General features: G+C 39.3%; 2 protein-coding genes across 2 annotated transcripts in view; one reads left to right on the top strand and one right to left on the bottom strand.

Annotated features, from left to right (window-relative positions):
* Positions 1 to 8,005, top strand: part of LOC102813924 (prenylcysteine oxidase-like) — a 20,086-nt gene extending 12,081 nt beyond the window's left edge. Inside the window, exons 4-6 of the mRNA XM_006862919.1 lie at positions 5,428 to 5,639; positions 6,654 to 6,803; positions 7,220 to 8,005. Of these exons, the coding sequence (XP_006862981.1) occupies positions 5,428 to 5,639; positions 6,654 to 6,803; positions 7,220 to 7,878 (1,021 nt within the window). The 3' untranslated portion in view covers positions 7,879 to 8,005. The remainder of the gene's footprint in view (positions 1 to 5,427; positions 5,640 to 6,653; positions 6,804 to 7,219) is intronic.
* A 3,379-nt stretch (positions 8,006 to 11,384) lies between these two features.
* On the bottom strand, positions 11,385 to 25,853 carry SNRPG (small nuclear ribonucleoprotein polypeptide G). The gene is made up of 4 exons (XM_006862918.1): positions 25,786 to 25,853; positions 16,523 to 16,545; positions 14,410 to 14,534; positions 11,385 to 11,582 (listed from the first exon to the last, which is right to left on the bottom strand). Exons 1-4 carry the CDS (start codon positions 25,815 to 25,817, stop codon positions 11,532 to 11,534), a joined length of 231 nt encoding a protein of 76 aa, XP_006862980.1. The 5' UTR covers positions 25,818 to 25,853; the 3' UTR covers positions 11,385 to 11,531.
* Between the last annotated feature and the right edge of the window lie 914 nt (positions 25,854 to 26,767).

Genomic DNA, 26,767 nt, shown 5'->3' with positions numbered 1-26,767 from the left:
AGAGGGAAGGCTTTCAGTTTCTCTCCATTTAGAATAATGTAGGCTGTTGGTTTTGTATATATGCTCTAATTATGTTGAGGAATTTCCCACTTTGTTGAGTGTTTCTATTAGGAATGGATGTTGGATTTTGTCAAATGCCTTTTCTGTATCAATCGATATGATCATGTGGTTCTTTTCCTTTTTCTTATTTGTATGGTGGATTATGTTGATAGTTTTTGTAATGTTGAACCATCCTTGCATCCTTGATATAAATCCCACTTGATCATGATGTTTTATTTTTTTGATGTGCTTCTGGATTCTCTTGGCTAGGATTTTGTTGAGAATTTTTGCATCTATGTTCGTGAGGGATATTGGTCTATAATTTTCTTTCTTAGTGATATCCTTCCCTGGTTTTGGTATGAGGGTTATGCTTGCTTCATAAAAGGTATTGGGAAGTTTTCAATCCTCCTCTTTATTCTGGAATAATTTGAGTAGAATTGGTGACAGCTCTTCCCTGAATGTTTGGTAGAACTCACCAATGAAACCATCTGGTCCTGGACTTCTTTTGGTTGGGAGTCTTTTGATGGCCTGGTCAATTTCTTATTTTGTTATGGGTATGTTCAGGTTTTCTACTTCACTGTGTATAAATTTAGGCAGGTCGTGTTTTTCTAAAACTATATCTGTGTCTTCTAAGTTTTGAAATTTGTTGGAGTACAACTTTTCATAGTAGTCTGTTATTATCCTTTTGATTTCCTTTGGTTCCATTGTGACATCACCCATGTGGTTTCTGATGCATGCTATTTGTGTCTTCTCCCTCTTTTCTTTTGTTAGGTTTGCCAATGGCCTGGCAATTATGTTAATCCTTTCAAAGAACCAGCTTCTTTTTTTTTGCTGTAAGTTGTAGGCGTTCATTATATATATTGTGGACATCAATCTGGTATTGGAATTATTATCAGTTATTAAACTTCATGGAGTTATTATCCATAATATTAACACAGTTGATATTATGTGTTGCTCATAGGGCTGCCCATCATACATTTCTATTTCTTGCAATGAGCGAAAACTGGGAGAGAAGCCTGGTATTTGTCAGTTGGTGCTAAGTGCCATCGAGATGGTTCCAACCCATAGCAACCCTGTATAGGATTTCCGAGGAGCAGCTGGCGAGCTTGGACTGCCACCAGTGCCTCACCAGGACTCTATTTCACCAGTATACACCAGTTTAATTAATGAAATATCATTGGATGGTAAAAATAGCTACTCCCTTGAGTGTCCTCATTCAAGGGATCTTGTTTCCAGTTAATTCTTGTTTTTGTATATCCTCACTTCTATGATGTTAATGGGAGTCCTGGTGTGGTATTGTGGGTTAATGCACTGGGCTATAAAGTCAGTTTGAAACGCAAGGTCAGCAGTTCAAGCTCACCAGCCGCTTCTTGGAAATCCTTATACCAGGTCACTATAGTTTGGAACTGACTCCATGGCACTTAACAATAATGATGTTTAATGAGGCTGGATACAACCTATAAGATTAGGTTGTATCTTTAATCAATTTCTTTCTTCTTTTTTTTTTTTTAGAAGTTTTTATTGTGAATTGAGTGATGGTTTATAGGGTAGATCATCAGTTTTACATTCAACAAATCATTCAATGATTACAATCCCCTCTATACCCTATTAGCTAACTATTTTACCTCTGTTACCTTTTTTTTCTTTTTTTTGATGTACGCATACCACATTGAACTATACATTTGCTTAAGTGTCCAAAAGGGCAAATTTTGCAAGCCAGCCTCCTGCCCACAGGCATACTGCCTTTCTCAGTCCTTGGGTCTAGAGTCCTCTGCTGCTCTGTCTCTGCCACCGTTTCTGTTGTTGCTGCTTTTCTGCTTAGGATTCCTCTTCTCATGCTCTTCCCTCTTGATGGTCCTAGGGTCCTCTGTTCCTGAAATGATTGAATCAGTCTCTTTTGAGATACAGAAGAGATTAAACAAGCTAGCAGAGCTCAGAGGGACCTACTACCACCAAGAAAGTAGAGCTGGGAGAGGAGTGTGGCCTTTGGACCTGGGGTCCTGCACTGTGAAGCTCCTGGATCCAGAGGAAGATTGAGGCCAGGACCTATGGACATCTCCAAGGCATGTTGGGCCTTATAGATGCTGAAAGGAGACAAGGATCTTTGTTCAGAGGTGACAGAGTCTTCTAGAGCTGGCAGTCTGAATTTGGACTTCTAGTCTCTGGTAGCGTAGTGCTTATGAATCGGGCTGCTAACCTCAGGGTCAGCAGTTCGAAACTACCAGCTGTTCTGCTGGCGAAAGATGAGGCTTTCTGCTCCCGTAAAGATTTACAGTCTCAGAAAGCCTGTGCAGGGTCATTATGAGTCGGAACTGACTCCAAGGCACATAACAACAATAAGTCTCCTAAACTGTGAGATACCTTTGTTATAGGCGCCCACTTGTGGTATGATGTTGAGTAGCACTAGATAACTAAGGGACTTGTGTTCTGTCCTCCTTCAGGTCTTGATCAGATGAAGCCTTCATTGAGCTCTCTACACAATTTTGTACCATTCTATTTAGAATTGCAACCCTATCAACCACATGTACCCCTAGTATTTGTTCTGATGTTCTTTATTAATATTTATCCTCTTGTCTGTCAGATACTTTGCATTCATTTTTATTCTCGCTCCTGACTATAATACAAGATCCATGAGAGCAGGGATTTTTAATTTTTATATCTGTTGTGTTGGCTCGTATATCTCCAGTGCCTAGCTCTAGGTGTTCCATTATATATTTGTTGAATACATAAATGAATTAATAAGAATTCTTTGGCAACTGTTAAGGGTTACACAAATATAGCTTAAAAAGAAAAACAATGTATAAACAGAAATTACTAGTTCTCACATTTGACTTTTGTGTAATGGTAATTCTAATGTGACATTATTTGAATGCTCAGTTTTTAGTTGGTAAATACTGTGCCATCTTACTCTTTATGAGGAGTCCTGGTGTGGCACTGTGGGTTAATGTGCCAAACTGTAAAGCTGTTTGAACTGCAAGGTCAGTGGTTCAAGTTTACCAGCTGCTCCTCAGAAACCCTATTCTGGGTTGCTATGGGTTGTAACCGACTCGAAGGTACTTCACAACAAGCCTTTACTCTGGAAACTTGTGTGAGTATGGTTGGTGCACACCTCCAGAGGATGTGGGGAATTAGTTTTTTTTAAGGTTTCATATGCGTTTATTTAATTGGCTACTGTTTCGTCATGCTCATGATTATCAGTATCTCAGTCTTCCTTTCCTGAGATAATCCAGTGTAGTTTCTGAGGAGCCCAGTATTCTGCCTACTTCTCCTAATCTCTTGAGGACGGCAAGCCAAATGATATAGTTGGGAGGAGTTATTTTGGGTTTTTGACTTTAGCACTGATCTCTAATCAGTTTTCCTGTAGAACTTGATGCAACATTTTGTATACTGTACTATTAGACGGATTCTTAGTGTGGCACTGTAGGATCAGCCCTGGACTGTGACCACAGGGTCAGCAGATTAGTCCCACCGATGGCTCCTTGGAAACTATACAGGGTGGCTGTGAGTTGGAACTGACTTGATGGCACATAACAATGGTTAGACTGTAGGTATAATATTGAAATGAATGAGGGGCCTTCAAATTTTATGGGGAAAAATAGAATTGAAAAGTAATGGATTTTTCCCACAAACTTTTTGAAAGCCCCCTTGTATATGGCATTATCTCCTGCTTTCTAGTAATTTAATGCATTCTGAAAGAAGAAACTTGAAGGAAACCTCTCCTTCCTTGATCACTGATAGCACTGTTGTTGTTGTTAAGTGCCATCGAGTTGATTCCAACCCATAGCGACCCTGTATAGGGTTTCCAAGGAGCAGCTGGTAAGCTTGAACCATTGACCTTGCAGTTCAAACAACTTTGCAGTCTGAAGCATTAGCCCACAGCGCCACTCCCAGGATAGTGTTGTTGTTGTTGTTGGTAAGTACCGTGGAATTGGTTCCAACTCATAGTGACCCTACACAGGATTTCTGAGGTTGTATAGTGTTGTAGTTGTACCTTATTCCTTCCTTTGTTTTGTCTACCCATGTGCCTTACAAACTGTCCCTAACTGTGAGCTTCTTAAAGGAAGGGAGCCAGATCTGTGTCATCTCTGAACTGTGTACTGTTTACAACCTGAAGAATATGTATTGAATTACTGCCTGAAATAACTTACATGAATGTTCTTTAAATCCAGAAAGTGCTGGAGAAATAATGGTAGTATTTTATGAGAATTAAATGATGTAAAGTAATTAAGTGCTGAATGAGTGAGTGGCATGGGTCTTAAGTTTTATGGGACTTTTGAAGTTGCTTTCACTGTGGATTGAGAAGTTGGCAAGGTTTTCCAGATATGAGACTAATGTTCTCTGTGAGGAAATGCAGGTGTTCAGAGGTTAGAGGCTGTAGCTATATAGAGGTTAGAAGGAAGAGCTTGTGCTGCAGTAATGGGGAGGCAATATGGAATGCATATTTAGAAGCCAATGAATGGATCAGGTGTGCTCAGTGAAGGGTTTGAGTGTGTATGTGGTGGAGGGCAGAGCAGGCAAGTTGGGTATGAGCCTTCTATTTGCCACATGACTTCTAGACAGATTCTTTCACCTCTTCTGCTTTGTTTCTTCATTGGTTGGCGGTTGGAATAGAGGAATCAGCTTCCATGAACTCAACTCTAAAATTCCATGATTATTTCTTTAAAAGTCAGATAAAATGATCTAGGCTTTATTTAATATGCAACAAATAGTAAGCAAACTTTTTGAATAAGTGCATGGCAAGGTATCTTAGGATTTGGGGATTTCATAGTGTTTTGGGTCTTGAGGAGATTTGGGCATGTTTCAAAGAAAATGAGCATATTTTCAAAAGAAAGTAGAAGCAGGTAGATCAGTTATTCATTTTGAATGTAAATCCTGACTAAGAACAAGAAATGAGAACAGAGTAGCAGAGAGATGCTAGGGAGATTGTGGATGTTTCCTGTTGATCAGTAGGGGAAGCAGAATGGAGGATGACATGGAGGATGGCCAGTTATTTGGGACTGGGATAGGGGATAGGTAGAGAGGATTAGGGCAAGTAGATAAGAAGATAACATTTATTTTCAGACAAACCTAGTACTGCTTGAGAATACAAGATAAATGAGAACAAGGAGTATCCCAGTGATCATATTAATGTAGTAAAAGGAAGTGTGCTTACAAAGGATAATGGACTTCTAAAAGAAGAGGGAGGAAAGGACTAACAGCTCCCAGGAGACCCAGGGAAGGCTTTATTTTACTCAAGAGGATAACTAAGCTATATCTCCTGTGATAGGTGGAAACTCATCAGAAGGAAACATGAAAGATTAGGTTCTTATAACCCTATATCCCTTTTCACTTGCCTTCCCCTTTCATCTTGTTTGATGTCTAATGGTCATGTCCCTTTCTTTTTTAAAGGATCTACCGCTACCAATCTCATGACTATGCCTTCAGTAGTGTAGAGAAGTTACTGCATGCTCTAGGCGGGGACGATATCCTTGGAATGCTTAACCGAACCCTTCTTGAAACCCTGGAGAAAGCAGGCTTCTCTGAGAAATTCCTCAATGAAATTGTTATTCCTGTCATGCGGGTTAATTACGGCCAAAGCATGAACATCAACGGTTTTGTGGGTAAGCCAGGGAACTGTAAGGAACAATACATAGTTCACAAAGGGGCTTGCCTGATGCAAGAGTAGTTTCTTACTTTAAGGCTATGGGCTGGGGAAGGCCACCTCTCACTGTAAAACCTCAGAAATTGTTGGCAAAATTACATAGTTAAGGATTTTTATGGGGAAAATGTCCTTAGCTTTCATTAGTTCATTGGCTCTTCTATCAGAGTGGTGGTGGTGTGGGGCATATGACAGTATCTGGAGACATTTGGAGCATAATTCCTAGAACAGAACACTTAGAAAAAGAGAGTGGGGTAAGGGACCTTCTACAAAGTCAGAATCAAAACATGTCTGGGCTGCCATAGAATGTGATAGGAGGGTGCGCCTGCCACATGTACAGTTTGGAAGTTGAGAAATCGAGTATTAGGTTCTCAAAGAGGTCTGTAATCTTCTGATTTAGAGGCTGATATTGAGGCTTTGCGTTTGGCTGCTCAGAACAAACTACTAATGGCAATGTAAGTGAAACTTGTAGTTTGAATGGATCTTTGGGTGAAGATCCATGGCTCTGACAACTTAAGATCATTCTAATTATGAAGGTAATACATAATTTAGTCAAAGTCCCCAGTCATTGTTTTTGAATATTGGTAACACCTTTTGTTAGAGTGATTTTGTATCAGAGTGATTTTGCACTCTTTTTTTGTGTCTCAAAGCTATTTTGATTCAGTATTGGATGCAGATTGTAACCTGTGCAAACAGGGTCCTGTGCTAAGAAGACCTCCCCTGCCCGGTTTAATGGCCTACTGCCAACCATTCTGAAATTAATTATTGAGCAGGGGAACCTGTGTTTTCATTTAGTAACATGTGGTTCTTAAATTATGTCGCCAGTCCTAACTGTGTGTTAATACTTTTCATTAATCATGCTAAACAGGCCAACTTGCATTTGGCCACATGTACTGAAGAACTCGCCTATTTAGGAAGGGAAAGAGTATAGTCTTCTTACAGTCAGAATTTAAACACACTTTTCTCCCATCGATAGGAGCAGTGTCATTGGCTGGTGCGGAATCTGGGCTTTGGGCAGTAGAAGGTGGCAATAAACGTGTTTGCTCAGGGCTCCTTCAGGCTTCCAAAGGCAATCTTATAGCTGGCTCAGTAATGTACATAGAAAAATCAAGGACCAAGCAGACAGGTAAGCTTGAACTTCTCTTGTTTCTGATTTTCTCTGCAGAAAATGATTTTTCAGAGAAATTCTTTCTTCTGCCATTTGTTACTCACTATTCCAGATGATGGAACTTTAAGTTGTGTATGCTGTATCATGCATAAGCATCCCCAAATGCACAAAAGTACAGAAGCATGACTCTGTGGGTTTAATAAATAACCATCCTCGTAAGTGAAAACTCCCTGATTTATTCTTGTATATTTTCATCTTGAGTCAGAAGTTGAACTCAATATATTAATACAAGGGACAGTTGCCGTAAGGGATAAGACTTCTTTGGATTCCTTAAAATTACAGAGAAACTGTTCTAAAGGTATAGATTTTTAGATGGTATAAAATATAGTACGTTAGAAACACTAAAACCATGTGTGCTTCCTTATTTCCTCTAGGAAATCCCACCAAGATGTATAAAGTGGTCTACCAAACTGGATCTGAGACCCACTCAGACATCTATGACATTGTCTTGGTGGCCACTCCATTGAATCGAAAAATGTCCAATATAACTTTTCTCAATTTTGACCCTCCGATAGAAGAATTCAATCAATACTACCAACATATAGTGACAACTTTAGTTAAGGGACAGTTGAATACAACAATCTTTAGTTCTAGAGCGTTAGATAAATTTGGTCTCAGTGCAATCTTAACCACTGATAATCCAGATTTGTTCATTAACAGCATTGGGATTGTGTCCCCTGTAAAAGAAAAAGATACTCCTGAGCCATCAACAGATGGAACAAATGTTTGGAAGATCTTTTCCCAGGACGTTCTTACTAAAGAGCAAATCCTAAAACTCTTTTTGTCTTACGATTATGCTGTGAAAAAGCCTTGGCTTGCCTACCCTCACTATAAGCCTCCAGAGAAATGCCCCTCCATCATACTCCACGATCGGCTTTATTATCTCAATGGCATAGAGTGCGCTGCGAGTGCCATGGAAATGAGCGCCATCGCAGCCCACAATGCCGCTCTCTTGGCCTATCACCGCTGGAACGAGCATACAGACATGATTGACCAGGAGGGCTTATATGAAAAGCTTAAAACTGAACTGTGAGTAACACTCTTTTCCTTTTCTAGTTCCAAATGGATTATCATTGGGGAAAAAGAACAAAATCTGAACAGAGTTGATTTTTGAATCGGGTATTTTGCATTGTTTAACAAAAATGATCCCTGTGGGCCATGGAAAAATACAAGGTTCTAATTAAGTAAGAAGACGTAACTTGAACTTAAGCCATTTCCAAAAATTGCTCACTTCCTCTTTTTCTATTAACTCAGTTTTTCAGACTTTTCTGATTATGAGAGTCACCCAGGTGTTTTAAATGTACAGCTTTCTCAAGCTCTTCTCTTGGTGATTCTTATTCAGTAAGTAGGCCTAGGGGCAGGGTCCTGGATTTTGAATAAGATTTTGGAGCATTTTAAGCTGAGACCTTTGAGAAAGTGCTAGTGATTACATTTGACCTCTTTTTAAGGTAGTTCATTGAGTTTCCTAGTTGAGCTTATCTTCAATCAGATCATTTATGCGAGCTAGTATCTTATGACTGGCATTAGTAATTTATACCCGTTTTCACAGTAAATGTGCGCATGCCCAAAGCCTTGATTTTAGGAATGTTATCTTTTGATTACTACTTTCTCAGTTTTATTATGGGTGAAATTTAGAAGTGTTCATAATACAACCTTAAGAAGTTATACAAAAGTTTCAAGTAAATTGAAAAGCAAATATATGGGTTAAGAAATTGGCATTCCATTATAAAACCCTCACCACAACTTTAAAGTACTGATCCACAAGGATAGGGCCTTGGCATTGCAGTTTTTATAGTTCTGAGGTGGTGGTCCAAGGAGCTTGGGTAGCGTTGTGGTTCCAATCGGGCTGCTAACCTCAAGGTCAGCAGTTTGAAACTACCAGCCGTTCTGCGGGAGAAAGATGTGGCTTTCTGCTCCCATAAAGATTTACAGCCTTGGAAACCCTGTACAGGGTAGTTGAGTAGGAACCGACTCCACAGTACTCAACAACAACACGGTGGTGGTCTGGGTATGGAGATAATCAACGCTGGACTGCTAACCAAAAGGTTGGCAGTTCAAACCCACCACTACTCCTTGGAAACCCTATATAGGGTTGCTGAGTTAGAATCTACTTGACAGAAATTTTACACAGTGGTTCTGTGTAGCAAGGGTTGAGAATCATTATGTACAATTTCAACTGTGGACTTAAGACTACTGGGTCAGCTGTAAGTAAAATATTTCCTTTGTAAGAAGGGGTGTTAAGATGTTTACTAACGGCTAGTACCTTAAAAAGTCCTAAGAAATCCAATTCATTGTTAAAGATCCCTTTTTGCAAAGAATTTCTCTTCACTGAGAGCTCTAGCAGTAATCTGGACAGTAAATTCCATTGATAGTCCAACAGCAGAGGCAACTTTTCACTCCAGAGTGCTTGGCAAAGTTGCTTATTAAGAATGCACCGAACTTCACCAAATTCGGTGGGCTCAAAGTAGTAAATAATTTGTTTCAAAATTTACTGGGGCATTATGGGTAAAAATTGGTTGTTAAAACCTCAGTTTACAGCAATAGTCTTCAATGTTGGCTTCACACTGGAACCACCCCAAGGATATTGTCTTCCTGAGGCAGATGTGCAAACTTTAAGAACCAATTCTGTATCTATAGGCAGTCCGCTGGTTATAAACCAGATCAGTTCATAAATAAGTATTTAAGTTGAATGGTAGATAAGTTGGAATAGGTGCATTTCGTTCTTTAGTGTAAAAGGCACCAAGTCTTTTCAGTGATTTAACAACTTCACATGCAGCAAGTGAAGGTAACTGATGAAGAATGTGTTGCAAGTAGAGTTAGTTCGATCATTTCAATATGAAGGCAAACTTACATAACATTAAAGAAGTTGTCCTAAGTCTGCAGTTTGTATGCTGGGGATTTAAAGTATGTTGAGGCATTCTTGTTTTTTTTGTTTTTAATGAATATTGTATAAGATTGGCAAACACTTTAATAGCTACCAAAAAAATTCCAGATCCACTGCTGCCAAATTGATTCCAATGCACAGCGATCCTAGAAAAGGACCATGTAGTAAAGTAGAATAGGGAGTACCACAGGGTTTCTAAGACTCCAAAGTTTTAAGGGTAGTCTCATTTTTCTCTGGAGGAGCTGATGGATATGAACTTCCTATCCTTGTAATTAGCACTCAAATAGTTAACCTACTGCACCACCATGGTTCCTTATATAGCTAAGATAATTTAATTTCTACTACTGGTAGACTTGATATGTGCTATGCAGATATGTATTTCTTTCACCAGGGTATCTGAAATTGCTTCCTCGAAGAGCAAAACAGGTCTTGTTTATTAGGCCTATTTGAGAGTTTTAATACCAAGCCACTTTTAACTTTTAGTTGATTCCAACTCCTAACAACACTATAGGATAGAGCAGAATTGACTATTAGGGTTTCCAAGGCTGTAAATATTTATGGAAGCAAATTTCTGCATTTCTTCCTGTCGAGTGCTTTAACTACTCTGCTATCAAGCCTTCAAATTATACAACCATAGTATTAAAGAATTTTTATATTGGATGAAGATTAAATTAAAAAGAGCTGCTGGAGAAGAATGGAAAAATAAAAATGTATTGCATGTCACACCAGATTTGATTTTGAACATTCCAGCTTTTTAAGTGGAAAGTACCAAATTAGATAAACATGTGCTCCGTGATTTAAAAAACAACAACAACCTGTGTATACTCCATTTACTAGTTTTAAAGTGATTCAATATTCACATGCTTTAAAAAAACAAAACAAAACGCTTAAGTATTTGCCTAGGCCTTTTAAGATTGTTATAATCCAACCATCTGTAGTATACCAGATACCTTATGAGCAACAAAATACAATTCAAGAACTAGATGCACCTATTAAAGGCAGCATTTTACTGCCCTCTGTCATAAACACAATACACTGGAATGTTTTTCTACTCTTGTATTAAAAACCTTTTCCCATTTAATAATTGCAGTAAACAACGTCATTACTTTATTGTTGTGTTATACTTGAAATAATAGATTTGGAAAAGTTAAAGTAAATCTAAGTTATTATTCTGAGTTTCTAAAATTGAAGCTGTTTCAGAACTCAAGTTTGTAGCTTTCTTTTTTTTCATTGACAAAATAATCTGTGCTGTGTTTGTTTTGACTTAACATAGATTTTTCCATTTTAACACTCAAGCCTACTGGAATCAGTCTCACCTTAAACTAAATGTATGTTTTGGGCAGCATTCTTGCTACCCTCTATACATCACAAAGAAACACAATAAACTGTTATGCCTTTCTCTGGAATTCTATTGCCATTAAAAATATTTCCCACTTAATGATTGCATTGAAATAAACTACATCATTACTTTGTTTTTCACTGTTTTTGTGTTTATACTTGAAATATTTTAAATGCTGTTGAGTCAGTTCTGACTCATAGTGAACCCTGTATTGTGTTTCCCAGTTTGAGCTATTGACCTTAATGGTTAGCAATCTAGGGCTTAACCTACAGCGCCACGTCAGGATTCTACTCAAAATACACAGCAGTTGAAAGTGTTTTTGACTATTACAAAAGTTTATTTAACAACAACAAAAAAATTTAATATGAAAAATGTACACAGCCTGATTTTTACATCAGAGTCAAACAGGCCTTTTGGAGTGGGGATACATGGAAATCACGCATTTCTCGTCTTAGCACAGCTATTATACTCGTTCCAAGGCTTCTAGCATGATGATACTATTTCCTCGTATTACCTAAGGAGAGAAAGATACATTAGAAAAGAACACAATTCATTTAATAGGCACACTTAAGGGAATGACAAGCATAGCTCTGCACCAGTGTTAAGAATCTGAATGGGAGATTAGAAGCAGGAAAAGGTGTAATAAAAAGGTTCTAGGAACACAGTACACATTCCGTAAGTGAAGACAAGCAAGGCTACCTATGAGAATATAGGTGAAACAGCTGTTAACTAAAGCTCAACAGGGGTAGAAAAAGAGAAAGTGGAAGGAGGCTGCTCTGTGCTGTTGAGTCAATTCTGACTCATAGCAACCATATGGGACAGAGTAGAAGGAGCTCTGGTAGCGTAGTGGCTACGAATCAGGCTGTGAACCGCAAGGTCAGCAGTTTGAAACTATCAGCTGTTCTTCAGGAGAAAGATAAGGCTTTCTGCTCCCGTAAAGATTTACAGCCTTGGAAACCCTGGCAGGGTCGCTATGGGTCGGAACCGACTCGACGGCACTTAACAACAACAACAATGTTATAGGGGGTAGTGTGGTGGTTCCATATGATAAGTAGTATGGACTTTGTTTGAACCACAAGGTCCATGGTTTGAGCACATCAACCGCTCTGTGGGAGAAAGATGAGGCTTTCTGCTCCTGTGCAGATTTAAAGTTTTGGAAACCCTATACAGGGTCACTATGAGCGTAACAACAATAATCTTATAGTAAGTGTGGTGCCTCTGTAGGATAAGCACTGGACTATGAACCACAAGGTTGATGTTGGGCCTACCAGCTGCTCCACATGTGAAAGTTGAAGCTTTCTGCCGCTGCAAAAATTTACAGCCTCGGGAATCCTAAAATAGGTTTGTTACAAGTCAGAATTGACTCGATGGTACTGAAGAACAAGAACAATTTTATAGGCGCAGATTACTAGGTACTTTCTCCCACGGAGCCCAAGTGGGTTTGAACTGCCAATCTTTTAGTGACCAGATGAGTGCTTAATCATTGTGTGATGAAAGAAAGTTAGGGGACAGTAAACCAAGGACTCCCTGATGGACTTGACAACGAAATCATACATCAAGCCAAGGAGCTGGACAGGTGGAAAAAATAAGGGGATGATGATGGGAAATCTAATGATTTGAAGTGTTCAAAGTGAAGCAGTGGTGCAGGCAACTGGGAGAGATCTATAATGTGCTCTCTCCCCCTTTCATTCTAATTTGTATACACAGTAATACTCTCTCCCCAACTCAAATGTAAATTCCAAAAAGCCTGGGACTTTGCTTGGTATGTCCTCAGTACTTAAAATAGCACATATTGTTATGTGACCCTGAATAGGGTTTCCAAGGAACAGCTGGTAGGTTTGAACCGCTGACTTTGCAGTCCAATGAATTATGCTGCAGTGCTACACCAGATGCAATAAATACCTGTGACGTAAATAAACAAATGAACTTGTATGTATATTTTTCATTATCACAGTTGTTGCTAAGTGCTGTTGAGTCAGACCGACTCAGTGACCGCAGTAGACAGCTGGAAATGAATATGCCAGGTGGGATGTGAGTTTCCCAGAGCCTGGCAGGTAATAGTAACAAATGCATATGAAGAGAAGATGTCAGAGAAAGTGAGACAGGAGAGAATATCCTGAAAATAAAAGTGGGGACTGAAAGAGCCGACATACGCTCAATCTTCTCATAAGTTAGGAATGGATACATGGAAAAGTTAAGCAACATGCTTATCTCCTTATTTTAAAATTCCTGATTTATTTGTAGCAGATGCTGAACACCATAACTTACTGATCAAAGCATGAAAAACAATTAGCCTACTTTTCTAGCCCCTTACCAAATTTGTTCATGCACTTGCTTAGGGAGTGGATAGTGGTGGAGAGAAGTTATTTCAGATGACTAAGATTTTCAGATTGGAGGACTTTATACACTTCCTTATCATTTCAAATCACATACAGAATATTAGGCTAGTTGGTGAACACTTCTACCATACAGTGGTTTTTTGCCATAGTGTTTTAAGCTTGAGTCTTTGAGTCAATCAGAAACCATCACAGAAATTCCATGAAGATACTTAGTATCTTAGTGCTAGTTTTGTACCTTAGTGCTAGTTGTTGCAAAGTGCTGCTCAGGGTTTCCATCTGCTGAAAGGGCACAGCACTCTTATCTAATAAAGAACGGCCACAGCCAAATCAGAGCTGCTGAAGCACAACTCTCCCAAGAGGTCCTAAATTATATACATCATAAAACAGAGTTTTGACTATTTTTTAGGTGTGTCCTGGGTTGAAGTGAAATATTAAGGGAATTGTTCTGGGGCGGAGCCTAAGTATGATTTATTATTTTGGAAAACAGTTCATCTTGACTTCACATTAGAACGACCAGTGGAACTCTGAAAGTCCTTATGTTGCCTACCAGACTAATTTGATTCCAAAAGGCAACTGAGAAAACCACAATCTAATGAAGGACTATGGACCTCTAATAGAGAATAAACCTCAAAAAATGGTGCTGTGGGTTAATGCACTAGACTGCAAGGTTGGCAGTTCAAGCTCACCAGCTGTTTCTCGGAAACCTTATATAAGTTGGCACCGACTTGACGGCACTTAATGACATCAGATCAGTACAATCGGATCTTAACCTACAGGTAACTGGGGTATTATTGCAACAGAATGATTGCTATGTTAAACTAAAAGGGAGAGGAGAGTCGATTTCTAAGTAATTTGCTTTTTCTGGGAATTACTAATTCCCCAAAAAAAGCAAACACAAAAACCCTCCAATTTAAATCCAAGAATCTGACAGAAGGAAAGTTAACACATATTACAAAAGGGGGGAAAAAAAATCTCTAAGAGAAATCTCCTATCTTTACTTACCACCATTCCAATATTGTTCTGTTGTCCACTAGTTGCCATCTCCACACATTCATCTATTACAAGATTCATAAAGGGATCAAATCCCCGCAATATTCCTTGGACATGTCTGCCACCATTTAATTTCACTACCAAAAAGGAAAAAATTATTAAACTGACCACTATCGAATTATTCATTAAAAATTAACATTAAAAAGGCATTCAAGAGATGTAAAGATCGACAGCCTCGGAAATCCTGTACAGGGTCGCTATGAGTCGGAACCAACTCCACGGCACATAACATTCTTACTACGAGTCCTGGTGTGGCGCTGTAGAATAAATAATCACAAAGTCTGTTTGAACTGCAAGGTCAGTGTTTCAAACTTATGAGTTCCTACTAAGAAACCCTATACAGGATCACTGTGAGTTAGAACCGACTCAAGGGCAATTAACAAGAACAAATTCTTACTATGGTGTCCTGGTATGGCGCTGCAAGAAAATGCACTGGATTGCAAGGTCAGTTGGAACCAACTTGTGGCACTTAAAAACAATTCTTACTATGTGCCAAGCATTGGGTTAAAGATTCCATTTCAAGAATCCTATAAAGTAGCTGTACTTTGCAGTGAGAACTGAAATATAGATCTTTAACTGGTTCAAGGCTACACTAGCTGTGTAGTAGAGCTGGGATTCAAAGTGAGGTTGTCTGCCCATGGTTTTAACCTTTAAATAGGTATTCCCCCCTTACTATCTGGAAGTAGAGTGTTTCTATGAAACATCTTGCAAGTCAAAACACAGGAAAGAAACAATTACCATTAATTTATATGGGAGAAAAATTTTGAGTGAACCTAGATCCAAAATGTAAGCAGCCAAATAACATACAAAATTTAAAATTGTTAAGTGCTATCAAGTTGGTTTTGACTCATAGAGACCATGTACAGGGTTTCAGAGGTGCAGCTGGTGAGTTTGAACTGACAACTTGTGGCACATCATCTTGCAGTGCCACACCAGAACTCTAACAAATAGAGTCCTGGTGTGGTACTGTTTGAACCCCAAGGTTGCTTCTCAGAAATCCTATACGAGGTCACTATGAGTTGGAACCAACTAGATGGTATTTAACAACATAATGTTCAGACACAGTTCAAAGATATGGGGGCTCAATGAGATAGTGTAGTTTGTGTGGGAGCTTGGTGGTACCACTCTTACAGTTAGTGGTATGAGCGGCCTCTTAAATGGCTTGCTGCAAAACAAATGCTTCATGTTTTTTTTAAAATCCTTTTCCTGTAAAATAGAAAATCCTCTTTGAACTTCTTTTGGTTAGTGAAAACATATACTAACTAATGTAGGTCTTTTGTAAAGGTAAAATGATATAAAACAAACTTTCGATAAAGGGGGATATGTGTATACTTCAAAAACTGTATACAGATCAGATTTTTCATAAAGTTGAACAAATGTATTTTTCTTACATGTTCCTATGAAACAGAGTAATTGTTCCTTGTGTAAGTCCTATAAAGTGTGGTTAAAGGAAAAAGGTTGATACATCTTCAAATTTCACAATATGAAAAAATCTGTTGTCAAAAACCAAGTAACACTCAGGGCTGCCAGGAGTTGGAAGAGATGAGGAAGGGTCTTCCTCTTGCCAACGCCTTGAATTTGGACTTCTAGAACTGTAGAAAAAATAAATTTCTGCTGGTTTAAGTAAAAAAAAACAGAAAACACCACCAACAAAAAACAAACACACACCTATTCCTCCAAAACTAAAACCAATCCAATTAACAGAATTAATGCTGTTAATAATTTTGTTGTTGTGTACCGTGATTTTTAAATAGGCTGCACAGGGGGATGGTTTGCAACTACAGCTTATATGTAAATTAAACATTTTAACTTGGGGACTCTGCCTGTAATGAAAAATCTGAAATTCTTTAAACTTATAAAACACCAGGGACTAAATGTAAAATGATCTAGCTAGGATTCTGATAAGCCTGCTTTAAATTTTTATGAAATTGTTCTGCATATTGTTGTTAGGCCTGTGGAGTTGGTTCTGAGCGCTATGCACAACAGAACTGTATATATCTAATACCTACATATATGAGATATTGTCAAAATACAAATATAAAGCAACTGAGTTAGAAAAACTTACATGATAATTTCTTGTCCATAAATCTGAAAACAAAAAAAAAACAAGTAAATAGTACATAAGTGGTCATAAAATTTGAAGCATAAATTAGCATAGAATTAGGTACATAAAGTCTGTTCAACTTGCTAAAATGTACACAATTGAGATGGAAATTTAAAACAGTAAAAACTTTCTATTCCTGTAAAGGGTGAAAAAGCAAGGAGTTAACTAAAGTAGACATATAAACCAATATTGTTTGAAGAGGAGTTAATAAGATTAAGCTGGAGGATAACACACTGGACCACAAGGTCAGTTTGAACTACAAGGTGGGCTATTCAGACCCACCAACTGCTCCTCTTAAACCCTATATAGGGTTGCTATGATTCTGAACTGACTTGATGACACTGTAACGACAAAAGATGAATTGCAAAAATATCCTTGTTCAAGAACCCCACTGCTGTAAGTCAATTCCAACTCAAAGTGATATGACAGTGTAGAACTTTCTTCAGAGGGTTTCTGACACTGCAAATGAATCTCTTTGGAAGCAGATAGCCCCATCTTTCTTCCTTGAAGAGGCTGGTGGGTTTGAAAAACTAATCATGTGGTTACAGCCTAACACTTAATTCACTGCTCTCCTAGGGTATCTTTGTTGTAGCTGTTGTTAGCAGCTGTTGAGTAGGTTCTGACTCTCAGGGATCCTATATTCAACAGAACGACACTTTGCCCAATCCTGTGCCATCCTCACAATTGTTATGTTTGAGCCCACTGTTGCTGCCACTGTATCAATCCATCTTGTTGGGGGTGGGGTGGGGGTGTCTTCCTCTTTTTCAATGACCTATCACTTTTCAAAGCATGATGTCCTTTTCCAGAGTCTGATCCCTCCTGATAATATTTCCAAAGTACAAAAGATGAAGTCTTGTCATCCTTCTAAGGAGCATTCTGGTTGTACTTCTTCCAAGATAAATTTATTTGTTCTTCTGGCTTCTTCACCTTAATTCAAATGCATTGGTTCTTCTATGGTCTTTCTTAATCACTGTTCAACTTTCACATGCCTATGAGGCGAGGAAAATACTACAACTTAGTCTTCAGACGTCTTTGCCCATGAACACTTTAAAGAGATTGTTTTTTGTTTTAAAGTTTTTATTGTGAATTGTTTACATGGGAGAACATCAGCTTTACACTCCTATATTTCGCTTCATTGCAATGATTACAAGCCTCTCCATGAATCATCATTCAACAGTATTTGCTTCTATTCCGTTTTTGTTTTTTGGATGTATACCGAAGCACTCAGGAATATATAATCAAACAACCAAAGGGCATACCCGGCAAGCCTGGGCCCCATCTCCCCCGCCCCCCCCCCACCGGGCCCAGTACACAGCCCCTCTCCCTCCATGAGTCTAGAGTCCCTAGCCACTCCAGCTCTCCACATCATCGTCTCTGCCTCCACATCTGGTGTCGCTGCTTATCTGAATAGGTTCCCGCACTTCGCTTTTCTACCTTCATGGTCCCAGGGTCCTCTGCTCCTGGACTGCAAGATCAACCACTCCCCTCTCTTTGTTACAAAATGTCTACTTTTACATTTGCAACAACTGCAATTAATCCTGATAACAATTATTCACTACTAAACCACAGGAGTCTTATCCCCATCTCCTTTCACCAGACCCGTCTAGACAGGTTGAAAACCACTCAGTGGAGATTCTACCTTCCCTTGTATCCTCTGAAACTAAACTCCCTCTTGAAAACTTGTAAGCCAGTCACTTTGTGCCTTTATAGCCCCCCATTTTAGGCAGCCAATGTCTAAGTTGCCCATCTGTCACCCCTGTGTGTGTGGGGGGGTGAGAATGATCCTTGTTTTGAAGATTCCGTCCCTCTTTTAAGCTACTACATCCATAAGTATAGGTCAAGTTCACCAAATTGTAGTGGGTTACACTTTTTCCTCTTCTTTCTTCCTCTAGTCAAGTTCTGATCATCCAGCCATTGGATGATCAAATGGGTACTATCTGCAAGTATGGGAGTTCTTGTGCATTTCTCCTCACTTCATATCAACTGGACACTTCACTCTCCGCTCTAGCCTCTGTGGCTATGTCCCTGTCCATGGGCTCAGGAGTCCCCTAGTCTCACTCCAGGCTGACAGGAGCCTATTGAACATGGTCAGATTTAGTCCACATCTTCACTGCTGCTTTCCCCCCACTTCCCCTTATTGGTAGACAAACGTGATTGCCAGCAAGATTACATGCCTGCTCGTGTATTCCCTTTGAGTTTCAGTCTTGGAAGGGGTTTGCTGAGGGGACTTGACTGCTTGCCTTGATGGCTCCTTGGTGAACAACTTGTTTGTTTTTTGTGGTAGTCAATCAGACTGCCATTTTGTTTTTGATTTTTCCTGCTGGTCTTTCTTTCAAGAAGTATCTTCTATTCCTCTACCTGCTCCAGGCTGGTCTACTTGTCTTTTCAAGTGGAAATTTCCCACTTCAGAAGATTATGGATGGGAACCAGAATTCCACCTAAGGTCTTATACACTGCAAAAGCTCTGCAGGAAGCATCATTCACTGGGCAAGTTCTAGCCCCCTCTTTAGACATTCCAATCAGTTACAGGCTGAAGAATCACTTACAAGCTTTCTGTAGTGATGTTTTGGCTATTCTTTTCTAAAGAGGTCTTTTGCAGATGATTTACCTAATGCTTTAACTGCTATTTCCATGAGTGTTGATAGTAGCTCCAAAGCAAAATGAAGCCTTTTGACAACTTCAATCTTTTCTCCATTTGTTGTTAAGTGCTGTTGATTCTGACTCATAGCGACCCTGTATAGGGTTTCCAAGTAGCAGCTGGTGAGCTTGAACCACTGACCTTGCAGTTCATATGGCTTTGCAGTCTGGCGCATTAACCCACAAGCATGATGTAATTTACTGGTCTAGTTGTAAGGATTTTTGTTTTCTTTACACTGAGGTTCAATTCATACTGAAGGCTGTGGTCTCTGATCTTCATCAGTAAGTATTCTAAGTCCTTTTCACTTCCAGGAAACAAAATTGTATCATTTTTTGCAATGCCGACCTAATTTTCAATAATTAAATTTTATAGCCATAACAGACAAAGATCTGGTTATATTTTGGTTAATTTCAAAACTAAACAAGCCTTGTGAAGACATTAGTGGGTAAGCAAATCACAACCAATTCAATAGTTATTTTGTATCTGGGACGATTACATTGTTTTAAAGTACTATTACACTGTCAAGTGTACATGTTCAGAATTAGCACATTTCAGCAAAATAAATGCATACACATTTTTTTTGTTGTTGTTGAAAACTGAGTGTAAACCAATCCAACAATTTCTACAATTCAGTAACATTGATTATATTTAAGCTGTGCAACCATTCTCACCCTCCTTTCCCGAAATGTCCCTTTCCCATTAACACAAAACTCACGGTCCCACCAAAACTTCCTATATAACCTTTTTGTGGCTGTCAACTTGGTCTCATGAGATTCTTTAAAAGAGCACAACGCTCAAGGCAGACATTCTTTACTAATTAAGCTAAATTACTATACGGTTTTTAAGTCTTCAGGAGATACTGTGGTGGCTTACATGTTGCTGTGATTCTGGATGCTATGCCCATGGGTATTTTAAATACCAGCAGGGTCACCCATGGTGGACAGGTGTTAGCTTAGCTTCCAGACAAAGACAGACTAGGAAGGAGAGATGGACTACTTCTGAGTATTTAGTCACGGAAAACCTAATGAATACCAGTGAGACATTGTCAGCACCAGATACTGACTATCGAAACATGATAAAGAGCTCCAAAATATTGTCAGATATAGTGCTGGAAGATGAGCCCCTCAGGTTGGAAGGCACTCAAAATGTAACTGGGGAAGAGATGCCTCCTCAAAGTAGTTGACCTACATTTGCTGATGGGGCACAACTCAAAATGAAGAGAAACAACTGTAAACGTCCATTAATAATTAGAACATGGAATGTACTAAGTATGAATCTAGGAAAATTATAAATTGTCAAAAATGAAGTGGAACGCATAAACATCAATATCCTAGGCGTTGTTGTTGTTAAGCACTGTCAAAATGGTTCTGACCCATGGCGACCCTGTAAGGGGTGTCCAAGAAGTTGGCTGATGAGCTTGAACTGTTCACCTATGGTTCAAACCGACTGCAGTCCAGTGCATTAACCCACAGTGCCACACGGGACTCTCAATGCTACACCAAGACTCCAGGAGTCCTAGGTATCAGTGAGTTGAAATGGACTGGCATTAGCCATTATGAATCTGACAGTCAAATGGTTTACTATATGGGGAATGAAAAATTGAGAAGGAATGGCATCACATTCATCATTGAAAAGAACATATCTAGATCTGTCTTGAAGTACAACCCTGTGATAATATCCATATATCTATAAGAAAGACCAGTTAATTCCACTATTATTCAAATTTACACACCAACCACTAAAGCTATGATGATAAAATTGAAGAATTAACTTCTTCCGTCTGAAATTGCTCAAACATGCAGTCAGGAAGTACTGATAATACCTGGCAACTGGAAGCAAACATTGGAAACAAAGAGGAAGGATCAGTAGCTGGAGAAGGAAGAAGACCAATGACTTCTTCACTGTAAATACCTTTTTAAAATAACATAAAAGACACATGGACGTCACCAGATGGAATACACAGACATCAAATTGACTACATTTGTGGAAAGAGACAGTGGAAAAGGTCAGTATCATTAGCCAGAACAAGGTCAGGGGCAGACTGTGGAACAGACTATCAATTGCTCATATGGAAATTCAGGCTATTAAAAAAAAAAAAAAAAGTACACGAGGGCCAAAATATGACCCAGAATATATACCACCTGAATTTTGAGATCATCTCAATAACAGATTTGATGCTTTAGACACTAAAAGGTGAAAACCAGAAGAGTTGTGGAATGACATAAAAATAAACATCATATAGGAAGAAAGCAAAAGGTCATTAGGAAGACAAGAAAGGAAAAGACTAAAATGGATGTCAGAAGACACTTTGAAACTTTCTCTCCAGGGTAGAGATGCTAAAGCAAAAGGAAGAAATGAGGAGGTAAAAGAGCTGAATAGGAAATTTCAAAGGGCAGCTTGAGAAGACAAACTCAAATATTATAATGAAATGTGCAAAGATCTGGATGGAGTTAGCAAACCAAAAAGGGAAGAACACATTCAGCATTCTTAAAGCTGAGGGAAATGAAGAGTAATTCAAACTTCGACTTTAAATATTGAAGGGTTCCATGGGCAAAATGGAGTACTGCAAAGCTGTTTGAACTGCAAGGTTGGTGGTTCAAGCTCACCAGCTGCTCCTTGGAAACGCTATGCAGGGTCGGAAATGACTCGATGGCACTTAACAACAGGCAAAATACTGAATGATGCAGAAACCATCAAAAGAAGATGGAAGGAATACAGAGTCACCGTACTAGAAAGAGATGTTCGCTGTTCAACCATTTGAAGAGGTAGCATAAGATCAAGAGCCCATGATACAGAAAGAAGTCAAAGGTGCACTGAAGGCACTGGCAAAGAACAAGCCTCTGGGAACTGATGGAATACAACCTGAAATCTTTCAACAAACTGATGCAGCACTGGAGGCACTCATCTATCTATGTTAAGAAATTTGAGAGACCTGGCCAACTGATGGAAGGAGATCCATATTTGTGCCTATTCCAAAGTGTGACCCAATGGAATATGGAATAATCATCGGACAGTATCATTAATAGCTCATGCAAGCAAAGTTTTGCTAAAAAGAATTAAAAAACGGCTGCAACCATATATAGAACGGGAACTGCCAGAGGTTCAATCCTGATTCAGAAGAGGACATGAAATGAGGGATTATCACTGCTGACATCAAATGGATCTTGGCTGAAAGCAGAGAATACCAGAAAGATGTTTACCTGTGCTTTACTGATTACACTAAGGCTTTCGATTGTGTGGATCATGACAAGCTATGGACAACATTGGGAAGGATGAGTTTTCTGGAACACGTAATTGTGCTCATGAAGAACCTGTACATAGACTAAGAGACAGTTGTTTGAAGAGAACAAGGGAACACTAAATGGTTTAAAATTAGAAGGTGTGCACCAGAGTTGCATTCTTTCACCATACTTAATTAATCTGTATGCTGAATGAATAATCCAAGAAGCTGGATTATATGAAGAAAAACGTGGCATTAGAATGGAAGACTTGTTAACAATTTGCAATATGCAGATGATACAACCTTGCTTGCTGAAAACAAAGAGAACTTAAAAAACAGATGAAGGTCAAAGACCACAGCCTTCAGTATGGGTTGTACCTCAATGTAAAGAAAACAAAAATTCTCACCATGGACCAATAAATAATATCCATATAAATGGAGAAAAGATTGAAGTTGTCAAAGACTTAATTTTGCTTGGATCAAACATCAACATTCATGTAAGCCACAGTAATGAACAGTAAAGGACATATTACATTAGGCAAAGCTGCTGCACAAGATCTCTTTAAAGTGTTGATGAACAAAGATGTCAGTTTGAGGACTAAGGTGCACCTGACCCAAGCCATACTGTTTTCAGTAGCCTCACATACATGTGAAAGTTGGACAAAGAATAAGGGAGACAGTACAAGAATTGATGCTTTTGAGCTATGGTGTTAAAGAGAATATTATATTAAAAGTACCATGGACTTCCAAAAACACAAACCAATCTGTGCTGGAAGTATAGCTAGAATACTCATGGAAACCAGGATGGCCAGATTTCGATCTCTCATACTTTGCACACATTGTCAGGAGGAACCAGTTTGTGGAGAAGGACATTATGTTTGTTAAAATAGAGGGTCCGAGCAAAAGAGGAAGACCCCAACAAGATGGATTGGCACAGTGGTATCTGAGATTGGCTCAAATGTAGCAATGATTCTGAGGACCAGACAGTGTTTCGTTCTGTTGTGCATAGGGTCGTTATGAGTTGGGACCAACTTGATGGCACCTAACACCACCACCACCACCATTTTCACTTTTGGTCTCATGGCAAAAATAAATGTTTATTTTGGAGCTAAACAATTTGAATGAAAAAAGAAAAGAAATCCTATCTCATTAAATCATGCAGTCTTTTATAGTTGCTCTCAAGCTAGAAAATTATAAAATTTCATTCATACTTATAGAGTAAAAAACATCATGGGAGAATCCAAAGATAATGAAGTCACAGGGCCTAACAGAAGGTGTGAATAAAAACAGGTACAACAGAAAGATTTATAGAGTAAAATGTATATTTCCATAGTATACATTATATATGGACACATTCAATAAGTCTGTCAATTGTATTCTATTAGGCTAAAGCACTTGATTATTATTCTATTAGGATAAACCATTAGGTTGAACCATAAAATTGGTGGTTCAAATTCACCACCTGCTCCTTGGAAACTATACATAGGATCACTATCCAATGGTACTTACCAACAACAATAAATTACCACCTGGTATATGAGTCCTGGTGTGATGCTGTGGGTTAATGCACCAGACTGTGAAGCCTTATGAACTGCAAGGTCGGTAGGTCAAGCTCACCAGCTGTATCTCAGAAACCCTATACAGGGTTGCTATGGGTTGGAACCGACTCTACGGCACTTAACAACAACGTTTTACGGTAGGACAAGCATTGTGCTGCTAACCAGCAGGTCAAACCCTCCAGGTGCTCCTTGCAAACCCTTTACAGGATTGCTGAGTTGGTTCCCACTCATAGTGACCTGGGCTTAAGGTTAAGCAAACAGTTCAAAGTCACAAATCAGGTGAGTGGAAAAGTCTGAGCAAATGATTCAATTTGCCTAGAAAACAAGATTTTCAAATATTTATTAAGTGTGGTGAAGTCAGTTCTGACTCAAAATGACTCTGCATAGGATTTTTGAGAAGTGCTAGTAGATTTGATAGGAAGAGCTTGTGGATGGCAGTCCAGTGCTTATTCTACAGTGTCACACCAGTTGTCAAATATTAGTAAGTATGAAAATGGATGATGTCCTTGGTGAAGATATAAGAATGTTGTGTCAAGGAGGCTGGACTTTATTCTGCCAAAATGAGAAGCTATTAAAACAGAATTTATCTCTGGAAGTAATTTTTAAGAGTTAAGGGGGAAAATTCAGCTAGGCCAGGGTAGCTCATCCTTGGCATCATTGACATTTTGTTGTGGCTGTTCTGGCTCTGCCCACTGGATACAGGTATCATCAGAACCTCCTCCCCAAGTTGACAACCACTGAGTTATGCTAATCCAGAAGGAAGGTAAACAGTTGTGAAAGATGGTGTTCCAGGGATTAGAAGAGGAAGATAGCAAAACTAGTTTCATTCTCTTGAAATCAAATAACATGTTAAGAATCAGAAATTAAATCTGCAATGCAGTTAGAATGGTCCTTTGATTAAAAAATACCATTTCACCAGTTCCTGATGAATCCTATGGACACAAGAATTTACCAGTCCACCAATAAAGGGATACATTTTAGATTAAAAAAATTTTATTTTTAAAAAGTAAACACAGCTAACCAAAACGAATGAAAATATTACATACAAAATCTGGCTTTAATTAAGAAGTGCATTAAAACATAAAATTATTAACCACGAACTCTTAAGTCTGATCCACAAAAATTGATCCCTGGATACTTAACCCTTTGTGCAACTCCACTACTACAGCCAGAATTCCAGCGTTACGTGGTGTAAGTAAGAAAGGTACTACTCAGGAGACACGGAATATATTACGTTCACTCAACCAGCTTCAAACTGGGGTCCTATCCTATTGAACACTTCGGTGTGATTTTACCAGGTGCAGGGAGAAAAAGCCCAAACTCACCCTTCTCTGTTGAAAAAAATGCTTTTACACAACTCTGATAATCAGAGCAGATAGCACAAGGCATTCAAGTTTAAGACTAGGAAGGCAAGAAAAAGGAATTGGATTTCTAAGTAAATGCTCTAACAGGGCAAGATTAAAGCAGCTTTTGACTATTCACAGCCACATGATGCGATTCACGATGTTCAACAAAGGATGGTGTCCAGGTACGAAAGTTAACAAGACATAAAGATGTAGGGCCTGTTGCTTGGGGATAAGGAAAGCAAACTGGCAGAAATGGGGCATCCCCTCTTCTTTTGGGAACCAGGCCGAAATGCGGCGTTCGCGCGGGCTCTAGGCCCCTGGCCCGCATTCCGGTGCCTCCGACCAGACTCATTCGGCCTACGCCCGCTGAGGCACGCTGATGGGAAATGGAGGGAGGCGTTAAAGGAACTAGTGGCAATCAAAGAGACTGCCACTTCAAGTCGGCCTGGACATATACTTACTTTTTCAACTCCGGCGGGTGAGCTTTGCTCATTTTGCCTTCTCGGATGGTTCAGAGCTGCCTTGAAACAAGACTCCACGGCTTCCCTCCTCACGTTCCCGCGGTCGGCTGGCGGTTTTTGCGTCTGACGTCATATATCCTGTTAGCCAATCGCTTCATTCTGGCAATTCACATTTCATCTCGCGATACTTACCGAAAGCTCCGCGTTTCCGGCTTTGGTAAGGGACGGTCAGGAATGTTTTTTCAATTCCGTTTTCTCCTATGCAAAATTGAAGTAACGGTTCTGCCTCTAGTTTCTGAGGTACATAAGCCAATCCTATATGTCCGTTAAGAATTGTAGACATCAAATGAAAACAAACCATGGAAAAATTGCTGCTATCCGCCTGTTCAGTCGGCCTGACTAGCCCAGGCACAACGTGAACCTGGCCATTGTAATCCCTGTTTTCATTGGCTGATTTTCCCCGGAAGTAGCTACACTACCTACTTAGTCTGGAAGTTCACCTGAAGCCTGTTCAGCATTCATTCATAGGAACATGCAAGTCTCCACTAGCAAAACGGTGTTATATTATTCGAGACTCGCATGTAACAAAAAACGTGCATTAGCCAAGAATTAACCAAACTTGGGTCTTTTGCACAGAAGATGAGAATCTCATCGTACAGAACCATCACGCCTGTACTCTTTGGAGTTAAGTGCCGACGAGTCTATTCTGACAATAGCGACTCTGTAGGTAGGAGCTCTGGTAGTTTAGTGGTTACGCTTCGGGCTGAGAACTGCAAGGTCAGCAGTTTAAAACTACCAGCTGCTCTGCGGGAGAAAGAAGAGGTTTTCTGCTCCCGCAAAGATTTACAGCCTCAGAAACCCTGTACACGGTCACTGTGACCCTGTACACAGTCACTATGAATCGGAACCGACTCCATAGCACATAACAACAACCAAAGAGTTAGGTCAAAATAGAAAAGAGTTCATTTCTGCATTAAATACC

This window comes from Chrysochloris asiatica, unplaced genomic scaffold (assembly GCF_000296735.1).
Source record: "Chrysochloris asiatica unplaced genomic scaffold, ChrAsi1.0 scaffold00052, whole genome shotgun sequence".
Lineage (NCBI taxonomy): Eukaryota > Metazoa > Chordata > Mammalia > Afrosoricida > Chrysochloridae > Chrysochloris > Chrysochloris asiatica.
The sequence above is the reverse complement of the archived record's forward strand: the minus strand, read 5'-3'. Positions and strand labels throughout refer to the sequence as shown.

Bases quoted from the DNA above. Each gene is read 5' to 3' on its own strand.
- SNRPG (XM_006862918.1), bottom strand. From the start codon at position 25,817: ATGAGCAAAGCTCACCCGCCGGAGTTGAAAAA. The intron at 14,535-16,522 runs GTAAGTTTTTCT...CCTTTTTGGTAG, and splicing joins TATGGACAAGAAATTATCAT to TGAAATTAAATGGTGGCAGA. The intron at 11,583-14,409 runs GTAAGTAAAGAT...TTCTCTCCTTAG, and splicing joins AGAACAATATTGGAATGGTG to GTAATACGAGGAAATAGTAT.